At 44.0% G+C, this 19,357-nt stretch overlaps 1 protein-coding gene across 3 annotated transcripts in view; it reads right to left on the bottom strand.

Annotated features, from left to right (window-relative positions):
- The window catches only part of CHD6 (chromodomain helicase DNA binding protein 6), a 197,955-nt gene that overhangs the window by 109,434 nt on the left and 69,164 nt on the right, over window positions 1-19,357 (bottom strand). For 2 of the 3 annotated variants that reach the window (XM_077778892.1, XM_077778893.1), the window contains exons 4-5: window positions 4,062-4,209; window positions 2,089-2,238 (exon numbers count right to left, since the gene is read on the bottom strand). In XM_077778892.1, the coding sequence (XP_077635018.1) occupies window positions 2,089-2,238; window positions 4,062-4,209 (298 nt within the window). Of the gene's footprint in view, window positions 1-2,088; window positions 2,239-4,061; window positions 4,210-11,885; window positions 11,969-19,357 lie in introns of those variants that run through there. The other variant, XM_077778894.1, reaches the window with a different exon arrangement.

Genomic DNA, 19,357 nt, shown 5'->3' with positions numbered 1-19,357 from the left:
CCTGCCTCTAGCCCCACCCGATGGCACGGCACAGGGGCCAGACCCACGTGCTCGCCAAAGCCACAGGCCAGGTCTTTCTGCATACATTTCCTAACCGTTTTTTGAGGCCTAATTAATGCAAATTCAGATTCTATTTTACGTTTAACTGTAAATTAGCGCTCTCTCTCATGTACCCTGTAGAGGATAAAGAGAGCCTTGTTAAGATACATAAAATTTCCTGAATTATTTCTGTTAGATCAGCCAAAGTCGCCCTTCAGGTACCACGAAAGAAGTCATAACAACAACTGAAATATGGTTAATGACGGGCTGAGTGACTACTAGGAGAAAATAAATTCCCTTCTAGTGTTTTAACTACCAAACCAAGCATAAAATCTCCAAGGAAGGAAAACCCATCATAAAGCAGTACAATCCTACCACCTCACGGCAGCCTTTCCAGGACCACTCTCCACTATTTGTTTGGAAAGCACTGCACTGGCAGTACATCAATTATTATTCCTATTAAGTGTTGTGTTCATTGGTTGGATCACTCTGGGCAAAGGGACCTGAAATCAACTCTTACATGCTAGTCACTGGTCGACTGCCACTAGGGTGTCCCGTGACCCAGATCGTTCTGTGCCTGCTTCTTGGTTGTTCAACCAGAGACGACAACCCCTCCTCCTAGCTACTTTCCGTGCAAACACAGGGTGAAAGGATAGGTGAAATTATGTGAAAATGCTTTAAGCTGGAGGCAAGGTGGTTTAGACAGATAAAGTATTACCAGTATATCCGCTAAGCCACCCTAGTGCCCGGGAGGAAGGACAGGTATTTGTGCTCTGTTGCACAGGCAGAGCGTGAATTCCGCCAAGTCAGCGACAGAGACTCCGCAAAAGCAGCCGGCCCGTGTCCCAGAGCGCGCTGCTGGCAGTGATGCCCTTCCTGTATGCACAACCTGTTTCTTCTTTTGTTTCTAAAGTCTTCTCTGTAAGCTCCTTGGCACAGACCTCCTGCTTTTCAACATTTACCTCTCTTCCTTCTAGCATCTGGATACCAGGTCCCTCTTCCTCCTTGAGCCCACTGCCAGTGGAAATCCCTAAAATACAAATAGGGCCATCCTGCAGGAGCTGTCAATGTCCTCTCCTCTCTACCATTTGCTCTGCAGTATTAAGGTCAAATACTTTAGCTATTATCTAGGACCTGCATAATGTGACTCTTTCTGCCACTCAATGCTCATCTCCCACTGCTCCTGAGAACAGATCCCAACATCCAGCTGAGCTGGTCTATCATACCACAACCCACAGTACCATCCAGGCTGTGGGCTTTCGTTCATGTTGGAAATGCCTTTCCGAAAATCCTGACCTTTCCCCCTTTCTTGTCCACTCCCCTTTCTGCGTAGTCACTGTATCTAGCACATTCTTCTAAGGGCACACTTAATCACAGTGTTAGTATAGCCATAAGCCCCTTCTTCCTGGAGCCAGGGGTATGCCTTGATACCCATCCTTGTATCCCAGGACCTGGCCTTGCATGGACTCTAAATACACACTTGTTGAATCCAAGTTGCAGCTGTAATTACTCGTGTGTGATTTCATTCACTGAATGGCTATTTAATATGTGTCAGACATTCACATTCTAATGGGAGAGACAAAGAAATAAATGAAATCGGAAATCAGAATACAATGATCAGCTGTGGCAAGGGCTATGAAAGAAACAGACAAGGAGTGAAACTGAGAATCATGGGGTTCAGGGGCAGGGATCTACTCTAAATGTAAGAGTCAGGAAAGACCTCTCTGCAGAGAAACCATTTTAGCTTAAAAGATGATGAACCAAGTCACGTAATGCATGTGAAGAAGACATTCCAGGGCAAGAAGGTGGGAAAGAACTATTAATCCAAGGCTTGGGAGTGGGGAGAAAGTCATTTATATGCTGCATGAATTTGCTGAGGCAGAGAGAGAGCCCTGCTGGGCACCGTAAGGGGAGTGAACTTCATTCTAAGTGGACTAGGAAGCCAACTGGCGGTTATCAGCAGTGGTTACAATGAAGAGCCACAGACAACTGTCAAGTGGGCCAAAATGACGACCCCACCAAGGCCAGCACCCCAGCCCTAGGCCGTACCTCCGCCTGCCACGCCAGTGTAGAAGCCGAGAGGGCGGACGTCCGGCCGGCTCCGAGAACGGCGATCGTCTCCCCGTCATCGTCTACCACCTTGAAGTCCAGGTCCTCGTTATATTTTCTGCGTTTCACCTGCCGTCCTGAGCGTCGTTTCTGCAGGGCGAACATACCCGTCGGAGAGATGTTCTGTGAGCCATGGGCAAAAGCTTGGACAAGAAAGAATACCCTAACCTACACTCACGGACACACACAGGAGACCCGCCCTACTTATGCCTACAGAATGCTTACAAAAGCATTCTGCCTTAAACACAACTCTTTTAAGAATTAAATTCACGCAAAATGAAATCTGGCTGAGGGAGGGGATTCAAATTGCCAAGATCCCCTGAGAAGAAGGTATAGTCTCAGAATCAGTGAGATGCGTCTTGCTCATCAATGAGAATGAATTTCTCTCTCCTTTCTGGAGTCAGTTTCTACTCCAGTGAAACGGGGATGAGTGGTAAACTCCATCATCTTTCAGGTCCCTTCCAGCACAGCTGGAAGCTCTGATTTTAGGGCAATAAGATAATTATTTCGTTGGTGGTCAAATTCACTGTACTTACCACATATTCTTTAAAAACGAAATAATATCAGGACTTAATTTGAGAATCTCCTTGAAATGCAAGGAGACATGTTAAAGTGTGACAAAACAAGATTCATGAGTCACCATCTGAGGACTCATCTATAATTAAGTAACTCGTGACCTTTTAGAGAGACAACATTCTACAACAAAGCAGCCCAGTGGCTTTCCTCAAACAGAAGAACACACGGTTCATCTCATGGACACATGCTATCCAAGCAGCAGAAACACTTCTGGGAACCGTTCACCAGCTAGCTCACTCTCCAATACGTCAACCTCAAAAAACAAAAACAAAAGCCAAACACCACCTGCCTTATTTTTTAAAACACACCTCCTGGGCCTCTCTCTGCGCTCCCACCAGTTCTTTATCATGTCACCTCTATGACATTTAATCTTACATGAGGGATTACACATGAAAACCTGTCCCCCAATCCCATGTACAGATCACCACGTAGGAACACTTAAACCCCTGCCAACTCCCATCCACCCGACATGCTTGCTGCTCTGCCCATGAAGACACCTGACAGTCACTAGCCCGAGTTCACAGTGATGGGGGGCGGGGGGTGTGTCTCTGCTCTGACACCCCAGACACTACTACTTATTACCACTGTGACACTAGAAGCTGACACCTCCCTACAGTGAAGACCATCTAGGAATCTACCAGGATCCAAGGATACTTGAATGTGCAGTAGTCGGATGATCTTACACGGTCCACAGGCATAACCCAGGTAAACCATCATGAATATCAGAAGAAACGGCACTTTCAAGTATTAGAACTCCTATCTGAGACAGGCTACCTCCACCAAGGGAGAAATTCCTCCCAATGTCATGGGCACGCTTAGTCATAGTTTTAAAAATCTCATTCAGATGGGCAATTCCTTGTTTCCATGTTTGGCCAAACTTCCTTTACTATTTTGGCAAAATGAATACACACACCCTTGACTTTTCCAGTATCTGGGATTATGAGAATGCCTTTATGCAGACCAGCCCAGCCCTTTGAATCTTAAAAGCATTACTACATTGCAAGTCAGAACCACCCCCCACCCCACGCCTTACTCAGAGTGCCCCACAACTCCATTTTCCATACTCATTCTTTCTACAGCCTAATACCATGCTAGTTCCCAAGAAGAAAGCAAACACCACTAAAAAAAACCTGGGAGATCATTAGTATAAGGATCAGGATGCTAGGGGGGAAAGGCTATGGTCTTGGTGCTCACCCACCAAAACAGTGAAAGCCCAGGCCGGGTCTACGCACAAGGGGTGCAGGCTGGAGATGGAGAGAGAAATGCAACAGGACCCACGTCAGCAAGATCTGTGCGGCAGCCATAACCTCCGGCAGGGCTCCCGGGCACAGCTGTACCTGGCTGTCTGCAGACTCAGTGGGCTCCTCAGGACTCCGCAGGGATGGGTTCGGCAGGCCCTGATCCAGCTCTAAACTCTCCACTGTGGTTTCACTTTTCCTCTTTCCTTTCTTCTTTCTCTCCACTGGGGTTGGTCCTTGCTCCTTGCTACAAGGAGAAATTCAGAATTAAAACTCTTGGGCAGTTTTTAAAACTAAGATTTCTCACGTGATCAAAGTTATGGCATCACATAAGGATATGGTATCACAAGGAACTCTTGTCCTAGGGGTAGTTTTTAATGGAGATCCTACAAGAGTTTCTTCCCAGAACTACACGAAATATGGGAAGAAGAGCCACATGGCTTGATGCAGAGTTCACTTTTTGACACCCCTTTCATGATTCTTGTGACTATGATTAATGTGGCAAGAAATAAAACATGAACATCTCCAAAACCTCACTTTCAGTTTATATAAATGTCTTCTCTAATAAACTTAAATGCTAGATACTGAGATACTGAGAATCAATAATTTCAATCACCCTTTAAGTTACATGAGAAGAGACATATCCTTAATCTGTCACCATTCTTTACTGAAAATGGTCTATATGAGTCTAAGTAAGTACTAGGAACTCCAAATTGAAAACAATCCTGTCCCTGCCCTTGAGGAGGTTATGATTATGAAAATCCTACAGGCCATCCAGAGCAACAGCCCAAGGGAGTAGTTAAAAGCCTCTCAATAGAGGTGAAGACTGGCAAAGTCCATCCATACTGCAAGGTCCTGCTAAGATGGCAACCCCTGTAAAACGCTTTTCCTAACCATCCTAGCTGATAGAATCTCTTTTCTATACCCCCAAACCACTTCAGCCACGCTTCGCTTAAGGTACTCAAACTCTGATCTTTCACCAAAGTTAGTTATTAACTATGATATCAGCCTCAGAACCACACAGTGCCTGGATCCTCGGTAGTTTCCACGAACATCTGAGTAGATGAATATTTTCTACTTCTCTGATATCTCCTACCAGACTCCAAATTCCTAGAGGACAGTATGTACTTGATTCAAGTTTGTATTCTCAGTCTTATGCCTTATACATAGAATGTATCCAATAAACAGTTAGTGAATAGGCAGATGGATGCATCAGTGGATGGATTACAATTACTCATCATTGGGGAGATTTGGGAAAAGGCAACTGAGCAGTGATGTACATGGAATAGTAATAATAGTACTGGTAGTAATAATAATTACAGCTACTAGTTACACAGCAGTTACCACATGCAGGCACAGCTCTCTAAGTATTTTACATGGATCATCTCATTTAGTCTTCACATCAATCTTATAAGGCGGATAGTATTCCTATCCTCATTTTCTCAAGAAGCAGAGTGAGGTTCAGTTAGATTTTCAGGGCAATATGGCTAGTAAATAGTGAAGAAAGGATCTGAACCCCGGCATGCTCATAACTACCTTGGCATTCTAGAGAATGGAAGTGTGTTAAAGGCACAGTGAGTAAAAGACAGTCTGTATGCTTGGATAACAGGGCAAGTGAACAGAAGCACAAAGTAATGGAGCTGCAAAGCAACTGGGTATGTATACCAGTCAGAGTTCTGACTTCATTCCGTGTGACAAGGGCCAGGATGGCAAGCTGAGGCAAGAGGGAATGAAGCCCTAGGCTAAATACAACCAATGAAAACTCAAAAGTGAAAATCATTTGAAAGATCCAGCAGAAATATAACCAGTAAGTCCACGCAAGGGACAGAATATGGAAGATGAGGAAAGAGTCAAAATTATTGGCATTTTCTATCAGGTGAGTTACTGGAAGCTGTGAGCAAAGAGAGGGAAACACATGGTCTTGTTTAGAGATGGGAGACCATCTCTAAATGATGATGAACTGGTGCCAGGAACACCAACCAGTGCTGAATGATGAATCAGCCTGCCTCTCTCTTGAGCACCCTTCACTCCTCATGGACCCCCAATCAGGCCAGCACAAACAGCCCACCCTCATTTCTCTAGGCTGAAGACTGGCATGCTTACTGATCAGCAAAGTTCTTTATGAAAATTATTTTGGTCCAAACTGAGGAAATGAAATTCTAAGGGTCCTGCCATTTTTTAAAAATGTTTTTTATTTATTTCTGAGAGAGAGAGACAGCGTGAGCAGGGGAGGGTCAGAGACAGAGGGAGACACAGAATTCGAAACAGGCTGTAGGCTCTGAGCTGTCAGAGCACAGAGCCCGACGTGGAGCTTGAACCCACAAACCGTGAGATCGTGACCTGAGCCGAAGTTGGACACTTAACCGACTGAGCCACCCAGGCGCCCCAAGTCCTGCCATTTTTAACAGGAGACTTGTACTCTCAAACACAGAGGAAAAGGCAAACGTTCTACTCATCAGTTCAGGACAGGTGAAACAGTTTAAAAACGTTCTAAATTTTCAAAAGAATATTTATCTCACGGCATATACTCCTCACTAAGAAAACTGGATAGCAATTTACATTCTATGAAGCACTTACATGTTCTGTGCCTCATTTAACTGATACAACCACAAGTCCATGAGGGAGTTTCAAGGGCAGATAGGTGAACCTCATGTTCCAGATGAAGAAACAAGTTTAAAAGCAGCAAAGGCCCCAAAGTCAGCAGCCGAGCAGCAGCAGAGGCCTGCACTCAGCTCATCTGACTCACAGCCTATTGTTTTTAACACCATATGTTTTCTGTCTTTTTTTAAAGCCCCAGTCTCCCTTTTAATGAATGCAAAAATTTCAAATCTCCTTTAATGTTATTTGAGTCTCAAAACAATGACCAAAAGAATGAACAACAAAATATTCCAATGACCCAAATACAGAGGAAAAAAATCCACAAATCCATAGTTGTTGACAGTTTTTTTTTTACATGGATCTCTTAACAAAATAAGCCTTGTGCTATTAAAAGAAAAGGGGGGAGGGGAGTGCTCCTGGGTGGCTCAATCAGTTAAGCATCTGACTTCAGCTCAGGTCATGGTCTCACGGTTTGGTTCGTGAGTTCAAGCCCCGTGTCCGACTCTGTGCTGACAGCTCAGAGCCTGGAGCCTGCTTCAGATTCTGTGTCTTCCTCTCTCTCTGCCCATACCCTGCTCACACTATGTCTCTCTCTTTCTGTCCCTCCCCCACTCACGCTCTGTCTCTCTCAAAAATAAACATTAAAAAAGAAGCTTTGTCCTTAATTTTTTGGACACAGATTTAAAGATAGCCGATTAATATACTACTAAGAGCCACTAAAATAATCACATGCTCAAGGCCCCATTTAATCTCCTAGAAAATCTGAAATCATTTCTCCCAACATTTGAAATCAATTTTATCTACTAAATATAACTTCATTATATTAGAAGTTATTTAATATATGTCTATATGTTTACTCTTACAAACACACACACTCAAAACTACTCAACTGCATTCAAACACAAACTCATACTCAAAACTAAAGCAAGCTCAAGCCATAATTAAGGAATTAATTATGACTCCTCAAAATATGAATCTTTACTCCAAGATGTGTATGTATTTTATATCTGCCTTCCATTTTCAGAATCACATTAAATAATGAAAGTAAGGAGGAGTCAGAGTGAGTTACTTCCAAAGCAAGCCTGGGGCACTACTACATTTTCCTAGCCAAACGCTGGGGGAATATGGAGTAAAGGGAACACCTTCTCAAATATATGTCAGTAAAATAGGACAGTGACTGGTGAACCCTGCTTGCTTATTTGTGGGTAAGTAAGAAGATACTCTACCTGGGAAACCTTCAAAGTGATTTTCTGGAGGTTACCTTTGGCAACAGAAACAATTTCGAGTTCCAAAAATTCTTCTTGGAGCTCTTCTGATAAAGACAAGTATCAGGAAGAAAAGATTCTTTGTAAGCTTATAAATGGGATTTTCAAATCAGACACAAGAAAATATCACCTGAATTCATCCTCTAGGAAGACTACATGAAATGCGTTTTCTCCCTCTTTGGAATAACTTTTGAAAACTTTATGCTTGAGATTTTTACCAAATGAAGACATTTAACCTCCAAACTGCTCTATCTATAGATGAGTTTGGTCCATAAATGCTTGCTTGCTCCCTGAAGTTCCAGGTTCTTCAACAACAGTGATCAAATAATATGTAACAAAACTATGTGTGATGTATATACTCTTTGATCTAGCAATTCCATTTCTAGGAATACAGTCTGAAGATACATCTCCAACAATACAAAAATATAGATGAGTGAGGTTACTCACTGCAGCACCTGCAAATTAATAAAATGACATACATGATGAAACATGACTGAATAACATAGGCCATCTACAGTGGAGTACTATGTAGCTGTAAAAACTATTAAGAATCCTACAGACTGATATAGAATGATTCTAAGCTACACTGCTACGTGAAGAAGCAAAGTGCTAAAGAGTATAAATGCTACCTCTGGAGGAAGAATAAGAGTAAGAAAACATGCATATATCTCTCTCTCTATTTTTACAGTTTATGTATTTACTTTGAGAGAGAGAAAAAGTGCAAGTCAAGGAGGGGCAGAGATAGATATGTGGAGAGAGAGAATCCCAAGGTAAATCCACGCCGTCAGTGCAGAGCCTGATGTGTGGCTCAAACTCATAAACCATGACATCATGACCTGAGCCAAAGTCAGATGCCCAATGGACTGAGTCACCCACGTGTCCCTCTAAGCAATACCACCTAGACAGGACAACCGTCCCATAAAACTGACAGTCTATTAGCCAGCCTCGCCCCGAAGTTCTCATGTTGTTGTCCATAGAGCTTCACCAGCCAAGAAGATTTATACCTTTACTTTTTAGTAGTTTGTACTAGGAAAATAGGTAATTTCGGAGCATTCCAAACAGGAAATTACACTGTAATAACTACTTACAGAAAATTCCACTAACGCCCTACATAGACAAGCTTTTCTCAAATTTTCCTCACAGCCTCCTCTTCAATCCCCAACCTCTCGGCTTCTTTGCTAGAATTGAGAGTTAGAAACGGAGTGCTGGATCTGAAGATGAGGAGAAAAATCAGGGTATATGTCACAACACTGTTCTACTGTGAGTCACAGATGACTCTGCCCCCACAGATTCCAGGTATTAAACATTTTTATCTATCAAACCCCATTATTTCAAAGTGACTCATCATCTCATTTTTAAATTAAATCTTATAAAATATCCACCAAAGTCAACAGGAAAAAATCAGTTATTGCCATAGTGGGTTGCCACATCCACCAGAGTCAGAAGGAAAAATCAGTTATTGCCATAGTGAGTTGCCACTGAATTCCCGAATTCAGAACTGAAAACAGCCCGCGATGCTAGTTGCTGCCTTCACACACATGCATGTGGCTGGGGAGCACAGCCCAGGAGCCACCTCGCCTCCAGGAACAACTCTGCCGAGAAGCTTCCAGTCCAGGCCTTGCCAGGCCCTGATCCTCTTCCCAGAAGTATAGTACTGAAAACATGGATATTATTCCCAAAGAGCTCATCTGCACACTTAATTCAAATTTTAATGCTCATGTTAGTTTAGTCTATATACAGAGAACTGAGTTGGGGATAGACTATGAAGATACTGGTTAAATGAAAAAAAAAAATACACAAAACTAACTGTTTTGATACAGACATGGTCAGCTGTAGACAAAATGAGAAGCTAATCTACCCTGTCTTCAGACCCTTTAACTATATCATTAGCACCTTCAAAACAATTATCCTGGTTTGTGATATTATTCTAGTAAAATCTGAAAAAAGAGTTACATATGTATAAGATGAAAAGGCAAAGTTTTAAAAAGTAATCTTGGGGCACCCATTAAGTGTCTGACTTCGGCTCAGGTCATGATCTCGCAGTTTGTGAACTCAAGCCTCGCAATGGACTCTGTGCTGACAGCTTGAAGCTGGAACCTGCTTCGGACTGTGTGTCTCCTCCTCTCTCTGCCTGTCCCGTGCTCGCTCTCTTTCTCTCAAAAATAAAAATAAACATTAAAAAATTTTTTAAGTAATTTTATTAAAAGTTATAAAAGCAAATAAAAAAAAAACTTCAAAAAATGTAGAAGGTTTCAAATGACCAGCCATCCCTTTCTGCACCAAATCCTCCTTTCCAGAGTGAACTGCCTTTGAACGATACCACCCTAACTTCTATATGTTCATGCTCTAGTTCTTTATCAACAGCAAGCAATACCTGGTGACATCCTGATATGAAAACTGATTTAGATCTAACACACCTCCCCTACTCTTTCCTCGGGTCTTTTTATTGAATTCTTTTAGAATAGGCAACATGTTTTAAATTTTCATTAATTGTTTCTTGTTTTCTGACTGCTCCTGTTTCATAACCCATCCTTGTTTTGCAGACAAAATATTATCTTGAATCTGAGGATGCTAACTTAAAATTTTTACAAGTTTTTTTCCTGGACTTTTTTCTTCTGAGTACAATTGTTCTGCTCATCATTCCTTTTTCCTCTTCTATGTCATTTAAAGTTTTCCTCTGCAGTCTCACAATCTTTGGTGGATTGTTCCTATTTAAAATGAACAAGTGCTGATAACAGAGGTGGCTGGTGAGACCAAGCCTCACCCCTGAAAGAGTCTAGCGTAGAACTCCGTATACATGGGTGGCCGCCCCTCTTGCCCCCTTTTAGGGTACGGCCAGGGACAGACAGAGCAGGAGCTCCTGAGGCCCCTTTCTCGACCGTGAGAGTCTCCAGTTGGGAGTCCCAGACTATCCCCCAGGGCAAAGGCTTAATATCTTTAGAGTAGCTGCCTGACTTCAGCATGGAGCTGATGCCATACGACCACTGACTCTGCAGGCGGTCCCTTCATCATCACGTCCATTTCTGGCCTGCCTCCCATCCCTTCTCCAAGGCTGCCAGGTCCCTTGTGAGGAAGAAGCATTTCTACCTCTGCTACAAACAGCTCCTGCATGTACTCTGAGCTGGGACTCCCCCACAGCATTTATCCATCATACATCAAAATTCACAACATCTCTCATCTTTAAAGATGTATTCCCCTCTGTCCTTCCTGTTGTTTTGTTGTTATTATTTGGTTAGGAAGTGAAAATAAAAGTATGCTTGATGGCCATCTTAAACCTAGAAGCCCAACCCCCTTTATGAATTCTCCCAGGAGCCAACACTCTTCTTCTTCCTGTAAGCAGCTTGAGGTAATCTCTGAAAATTGTTTGCTACTCACCTGACCCAGAAAGCCCTACAAAATCATGCCAATTAAGAGGTTCAAATCTTTGTGTTCACTTTAAGAATACACGTAAAACTCCCTACATCCGAAAAACGCCATGAGTATCTGAGGATGTGACTTTACAGAAACAATGTATGCTGTTCCGGGGCTACAATGGCGGAGGCGGTAGGTGTGCCCGGGCCAGACAACCGGGCTGGACGCAGGGTGGGTGGCCCAAAGACAGTGCTGAATTTTTACTGCACATGCTTAAAAATGCAGAGAATAATGCGGACATAAGGGTTTAGATGCAGATTCTCTGGCCACTGAGCACATCCAGCAACAAAGCCTCCAAGATGTGGTGCAGAATTTACAGAGCTCATGGTCGGATCAGCCAGAACACGAGCTCTCCTTGCCACATGAAGACGATCCTCACTGATAAAGAGAGCAGACTGTTCCTGAACCAGAAGAGGAGGTGGCAAAGATGTAAAAGATATCCCAGAAGATAGTGAAGAAACAAAAACTTACAGCCTGGGAATAAATTCAGCATAAAATAAATGCAAATAAAAGTAAATGCCGGGGGAAAAAAAAAAAAGCACAGAAGACTTCCCCTCCCCCCAAGAACATTTATTTAAATGTCTTTTGCTCTTTTTGCTTTAAATCTTTTCTCACTATTAATTCCTTTAATACCTGGCTCAATACTCACCACATCCAAGGGACTCCCAGGACCACAACTGAAGCACTCTTAATCCGCCAAATCCTTCAGCTATTCTGTATATAGTTATACTAGGTTCTTTCATTTGTTTCTCTTTTTGCCTGTTTTTTGAACACCTGCAAGACTGTTTCTCTAACTGGTGATAGCTCCTCAGTGATAGGGCTCAGAGATGATGCGTCTATGACACTTTCCTTCCTCCGCTATTCCACTCCCACCAAAAGTACTCATAAAGAAAGTAAGGCACACAGGAGGCACTAGAAATATACTGAGTAAATAAATAAGCAAGTATTCATCAGCATTATTATTTAGTAACTGTTTCCTTTCAGATCCAGTCGAAGTCCACTATGTGCCCAACCCTAATTTAGAAAGCCCAGGGGGTTAGAGGAAGCGCTGCAGGTGCTCTCAGAATAGGAATGGAGACTTAGTCCAAAGCTTCAGAGGTGAGTCTCTGCCATTCTCATGCACATCTCCTCCCTGCTTCACATAAAAAGCCCGGACGGTTCCAAGCACAGGTTTCACTCAGAACTCATACTTGTCTTCACGTTTGTCTTCTTTCTTCTAATAAGCGGTCAGAATATAAAAGCAAGTCCCCCAACAGAAAGAATGTCGTTAAGACACACTCCTGAGCCTAATAAACCCAGCCTCAATAAAGATCTGCACTTTTTTTTTTTTTTTTAATTTTTTAATGTTTTATTTATTTCTAGGAGAGAGAGAGAGACAGCGTGAGCAGGGGAGGGTCAGAGAGAGAGGGAGTCACAGACTGAAACAGGCTCCAGGCTCTGAGCTGGCAGTCAGCACAGAGCCCGACGCGGGGCTCGAACCCACGAACCGCGAGATCATGACCTAAGCGAAAGTCGGACGCTTAACCGACTAAGCCACCCAGGCGCCCCAAGATCTGCACTCTTAACAAAGACAGGTGATTTACCTTCAAATAGGGAAGCAGAGCTGAGCTGACTGAATTTCACTGCCCTTTCTGCATCACAGTGTCAGCTGACTCACAGCTCACATGGTTATATAATCAGAAGATCTGGGCTTAACTTTCTAGAAGCAACCACCAAAGAAGAAAATTAGAAAAGGCAAAACCTTTCTTCCAGGGTGTTACTAAACTTACTGGATTTGGGAGAAAAACATTCTGCTTTGTTGGCTCTTGACCAGCCAAGACAAATGGGGGCAAAATCCACAGCCCAAGACTTGGGGTTTGTTTGGGAGAATAAAACAAAAAACAAAACAACTCCTACCAACAAGCAATTCTCAGACACCAGCAGGGTGTTAGAGAATTCCACTCGATTCTGACACTGTTTAGCTGGAAAGGCACCAGGTTCCACAGGTTGAGGGCTCAGCGCCACAACACTGCACCTACCTGCCCAACCACTTCAGACACTGAAGCCCAGGCTCCCGGCTCTCCTGACCAACCGCTATATACTGGAGGGGCAATGACCCTCCTCAGGTTTGATGGCTTTGCTAGAAAGGCTCACCGAACTCAGGGAAACACTTCTGTTTACCAGTCTGTTAAAGGATATGACAACAGATACAGATGAACAGCCAGATAAGGAGAAACACAGGACCCTCCGTCCCTGTGGAGCTGAGGTGTGCCAGGCATGTGGATGTGTTCACCCACCAGAAAGTTCCCCACACCCCTTACTATTGGGATTTTTTTTTAATGGAGGTTTTCTCACATAGGCACGATCAATTATTAACCCCGCCTCCAGCTCCTGTCCCCTCTCTGGATAATGACGGGCAGGATTGAAAACTCCAAGCTTCTAATCATGCTTGGTCTTTCTGGTGACCAGCCCCCCCACCCCCCACCCCGAGTCATCTCGCTAGAACAAAAGATGCTCCTACTGTTGTTATCACTTAGGAATTTACAAAGGTATAGGTGCCCTGTGTCAGGAACAGGGTCAGAGACAAGCATGAGAACAAGGGATGCTCCTAGTGTTCTTACCACTTGGAAGATTACAACAGTTTCAGGAACCCTGCGTCAGGGATGCACCAAAGACAAAATATTAGGCTACGAGATGAGACTGGTATTAGTATCACTCAGGAAAGTACACAGGTTTCAGGAGCTCTGTGCCAGGAACCGGGGCAGAAACCAATACACGTATTTCTTATTACTTTGTAGGACTAATCACACTATTCATCTTTTTTCCTCTTTTTGGTTTTCCATTCCTAACAGATGTTAAATATAAAAATACAAATATGTTCCAGGGCGCCAGGGTGGCTCAGTTGGTTGAGCGTCCGACTTTGGTTCGGGTCATGATCTCAAGGTTCGTGAATTTGAGGCCTGAGACAGGCTCTATGCGGACAGTGCTAGGGATTCTTTCTATCTCCCTCTCTCTCTGCCCCTCCCCCACTTGTGTGCACACATTCTCTCTCACTCTCAAACTTAAAAAAATGAAAATGTGCTCCATTTCCCCAGGGATCTCTCTTCTGTGTCTCGAAGGATGGTCTAAGAACCAAGTACACTCTAATTATCTGGCAGGCTTTTGAATTATAGATTCCTGGACCCACTTCAGACCAAAATCACCCCCTCTGGGGACGTAGTCTGGGNCCAGGCTCTGAGCTGGCAGTCAGCACAGAGCCCAACGCGGGGCTCGAACCCACGAACCGCGAGATCACGACCTAAGCGAAAGTCGGACGCTTAACCGACTAAGCCACCCAGGCGCCCCAGGGAATCTACTTTTCTAACAAGCTATCCAGGTGATTCTCTGATGCTCAGCCTTTGCTGAGCATCAGAGATCCAAGTAGATGTTACTCCACTTAGACCAGGTCTCTTTCAAGAGAGTATATAAAGCATTCTGACATGTGTAGAAATTCCAAAGCTTATGCTCTGCCTTCAACAAACAAAATGAATACCAACACTCAAGAAGACTCTAGCTTACAAACACAACATCCAGCTCAATCAAAATGCCCAGCTTCTGATTTAAGAGAGTGCAGCCTAGGGGGCACCTGGGTGGCTTAGCTAAGCGTCCAACTTTCGCTTAGGTCATGATCTCGTGGTTCGTGGGTTCGAGCCCCGCGTCGGGCTCTGTGCTCACTGCCAGCTCAGAGCCTGGAGCCTGTTTCAGAGTCTGTGACTCCCTCTCTCTCTGACCCTCCCCTGCTCACACACTCTCTCTCTCTCTCTCTCCTAGAAATAAATAAATAAATAAAAAACATTTAAAAAATTAAAAAAAATAAGAGAGTGCAGCCTAAAGGGCTATCAACCTACTGTTCAGGCACTCCTCCCTAGACAGAGTAAGAACACCACACAGCTTCACACACACTGCAATGGGTCATCTTTCCTGCTCACCAAGCCGTGCTTTAATGCCATGAAGCTGACTTTTACTAAAGGCTATTCCAAGAAAGAGAAATATGAAATTCACAGGCACGTAGATGCACTGGAGGCCCAAACTGTTGATGAGGACAGTATCCACTACATCATGTAATGTTTCTCAGTGAGAAATTTCTTTGGCCTCCCTCGAGAACTGCCATGGTGGTTTTCTAATACCAAAGCGCTACCAACATTATATGACGCCCCAGGATCTGACCTGACACCTGCCCACCTTTCTGATCCGCTTGCTGCTGCTATACAGGCCCTGTGTGTCTACATATATACAGGTCTGTGATTACGTTTGTACGCACACACACAAGTGTATCTTTGTATGTCTTCTTATGCCAGTGGTCCTTCGTCTTTGGGAAAAGGTACTGTAATTAAAAAAACAGTAAAAGCTAATGATCTATACTAAGTGAAATTTAAATTTCAGAGTCAGGGAAACAACAGCCTAACTTGGCTTCATGGAAGAGCTTTCCTGATTAAGTTTTATACAATAAAGAAGTGAAGTCAGCTCACTCTCCAATATAATTTGAAGGGGAAGGGAGAGATGGTCATTTAAAACAAAAGTCTTCTTGCTTCTCTTACTTGGGCATTTCAGACGTTTATCCCCTATCCAATACATGAATATTCATCACTATTGATGTCATTCTTGAAAAGGAAAATCTGTTAGACGATCACCTGTTTAGAAGAGGAAACGTGTCCAGTTATGTACTTGCTGGGTCAAGTGCGAGAGAAGCCGCACAGGGAAAAGCTAGAGCCACTTTGGTCTTTAACTGTGCAGTGTGCAAAATGAAATTCTACAGAAGGGCCATGGCCTACAAATAAAAAACCAATTTCTCTGACACTGGACTCTCCCCACCACTTTCCATTCCCGACATCCCTTAGTGAGGCATAAATAGGTGCAGAGCTGAGGGAGAAAATAGTGGGAGCCCGGAGTCAAATCCTAACAGTGCTGTCCATCAGCTCTGTGCCTTAGACAAGTTACTTTTAAAATGTTCATTTCTTGGGGTGCCTGGGTGGCTCACTTGGTTGAGCATCCAGCTCTTGATTTCAGCTTCGGTCATGATCCCAGGGTTATGAGATCGAGCCTTGAATCAGGCTCTGAGCTGAGTGGGGAGCCTGCTTGAGATACTCTCCCCTTCTCTCTCTTTCCCTCTTCCTGCTTATGCTTGTTTTCTAAAATAAAGTAATAATAACAAGGGAGGGGCACCTGGGTAGCTCAGTCAGTTAAGTGTCCACTTCAGCTCAGGTCCTATCTCACAGGTTCGTGAGTTTGAGTCCCACATGGGGCTCTGTGCTGACAGTTAGCTCAGAGCCTGGAGCCTGCTTTGGATTCTGCATCTCCCTCTCTCTCTATCACTCCCCTGCTCATACTCTATGTCTCTTTGTCTCTCAAAAATGAATAAACGTTAAAAAAATTTTTTAACAAATAAAAATAAAAATAAATTTAAAAAAATGTTCATTTTAGTTAAAATTGAGATACCACCTACTATTATTTAACAATGGGAGTTTTTATATCTTATATGAGTCTTATTTCCAGGGAGAAGAGCTCTAACCATTTGTTCTAGGAAAACACATACGTAAATATAATATATAAATATATATTATATATAACTTATAAATATGCAAAGTATATGTTACATATATAATATATAAACATATAAACTCTTAATGTGTCCAACAACCTGACAAACCTCTGGTGACTGACCCCTGAGAGCATAAAAGATACAAAGCATAGTGGCCCTGACTCTAGGCACTAAACTGATGCTGATGAGACAAGTCGTACACACAGGACGATGACAGTTTCTGATGGAGAGGCACCTTCCACAGAGGGAAACATACAAGACTGGGGAGGAGGAGGGCTAAGTCTGACACACCCCTGTAAACAAGTCCCTTCTCAGTGAGTCCCCCTTTCCCCGGCTGCAGAACGACAGGTTAGACTCGCTCTCCTTCAGTCTTCCCAGGAATGAAAGGCTCTGAGTTACAATGGGGAGCAAGGCTCCAAGTGCTCTGGAAGAAGGGACCTGCCGGCACGCTGGGCTGGGGGGCTGGGAGGAACTGGGACTTGCACTCAGACCTGCAGGTGGAAAGCACTTGGGATACTGGGAGACGCACAGGGGCACGATGTGGGGAGAACCAGCAAGAGCGATCCGGGAGAAACAAGTCAAGCGTCTAAGGGCCAGGAAGATCTGCTGTCAGAGGAGTGAGGGAGGGGTCAGACCCCAGAGCATCTGAATAACAGAAAAAGGAGTCTGGATTTTGTCCTGGAAGCAGTAGGAATAATCAGAAGTTTCGAAAGTTAGAGGAAATCTCATTTTCCGGTCCCCAGTTTTACTCCCAAGGAGGGAAGGATACTGGCAACATATTTTCAACCCTTCTTCAAAGTCCTCCCACTTCTCTGATCAGGGACCCGACTGGCGAGACTGGGAAAAGGAACAGAGCACACACGCTCCAGCATGTGCTCCAGGCTCCAGTGCCTGCTGTTCCGGTGGAAAAAACTCAACCAAGGGAGGAACAAGCAGCTCAGCTCCAGCCGCAAGCTGGTGGAGGTTCTTCAACCCAGTTTGTAGTCAGAAAGCTCATCACTGCACCTCCATCTCTGCGGACTACTTCCAAACTGATCTGGGGAGGGAGGGGACGAAGACATTTGATTCACCACCTTTTCCAACTGCAAACAGAAATAAGATTACAGCAGTGGTTCAGAAAGATGAGCCAGGTGGAAGCTGGCAAGAGGGACTGAAGGCAAAAAAGGCTGGGAGCCCTCGAATCAGTGGCGCTTCTACAATAATCCAAGCAGTCAGTGAATGACATGCAACCACCAAGAGTTATCCAGAGCTAATCAACACATGTACTTGAAGGGGTGCCGGTGGCTCAGTTGGTTAAGCAGCCAACTTCGGCTCAGGTCGTGATCTCACGGTTCATGGGTTCGAGCCCTGCGTCAGCCCTGTGCTGGCAGCCAGCCCAGAGCCTGGGGCCTGCTTCAGATTCTGTGTCTCCCTCTCTCTCTGACCCTCCCTTCCTCATGCTGTCTCTCTCTCAGAAATAAAAAACATTTAAAAAGTTAAAAAAAAAACAAACAAACACATGTGCTTGAGCTAATCTGCAAGAGAATAAATCAAAGAGCACAAAAAACTGAGACTCAGTTGCCAACATCTTTTTTTCAATTACTGTCCTTTCATAACAAACACTGCTTCTGTTGATGACTGGCATCTTTAATTTCTTTAATTAAAGGAACCAAAGCAATAAATATAAAAAGGACAAGAAGTGAAAGGCTCACCAGTGCAGAATCCTACCAAGCTACATAGGATTCTCTATTACAAGTCAGTCTTACATAGGCCCAAAATCAAGAGAAACCATCATGTAACACACCCACACTGCGGAAGAGGTAGCCAGCTCCAGCCACAGCCTCACAAAGGGTGTCTTCTGATGTGAGAAGTTTACCAGCCCCTGAAAAGACTACTGAGTACTTCTTCACCCCACTTATAACTGATCACAATCAGGTTCCCTTAGATTTTTTTTAATGTTTATTTATTTTTGAGAGAGAGACAGAGTGTGAGAGGCAGATGGGTAGAGACAGGAGGAGACACAGAATCCAAAGCAGGCTCCAGGCTCTCAGCTGTAAGCACAGAGCCCGATAAGGGTCTCAAACCCATGGAAAGCAAGATCATGACCTGAGCCGAAGTCAGATACCCAACTGACTAAGCCACCCAGGTGCCGCAATCAGGTTCCCTTAGCATTGCTACACATACATAGGACACCCAAACTTCTTTTGCGAAATGCCTCCTATGGCCCCCAAATGGACTTTATGGCAACGTCTGTATATTTATCCCCTTGTTTCACAGCCCACACAAAAGTCCTTTAAGCAGGTAAGCACCAGAGACCAGAGCTGGTGAGCTCAGATACCTATGGCATTCTATGGCCTTCTACAAACCAACCAGAGTGGTCAGCAGAGCTATGAGAGCCCTCCTCCAGTCACCCCAATTCTAAGGACTCAAGGACTCCTCTTTGCTTTCTAAGTCACCCCACTAGCTGACATCTGACTCTCCCCACATGTGCCAGTACCCTGAAGAACCCCTTTAGCTTCTCGCAAGCAACCTGGAGATGAAAGTCATGGCAGAAGACAGAGACTCACTATGCCGCCTCACACATG

This window comes from Crocuta crocuta, unplaced genomic scaffold (genome assembly GCF_008692635.1).
Source record: "Crocuta crocuta isolate KB4526 unplaced genomic scaffold, BGI_CrCroc_1.0 scaffold248, whole genome shotgun sequence".
In the NCBI taxonomy this organism is placed as follows: Eukaryota; Metazoa; Chordata; class Mammalia; order Carnivora; family Hyaenidae; genus Crocuta; species Crocuta crocuta.
The sequence above is the reverse complement of the archived record's forward strand: the minus strand, read 5'-3'. Positions and strand labels throughout refer to the sequence as shown.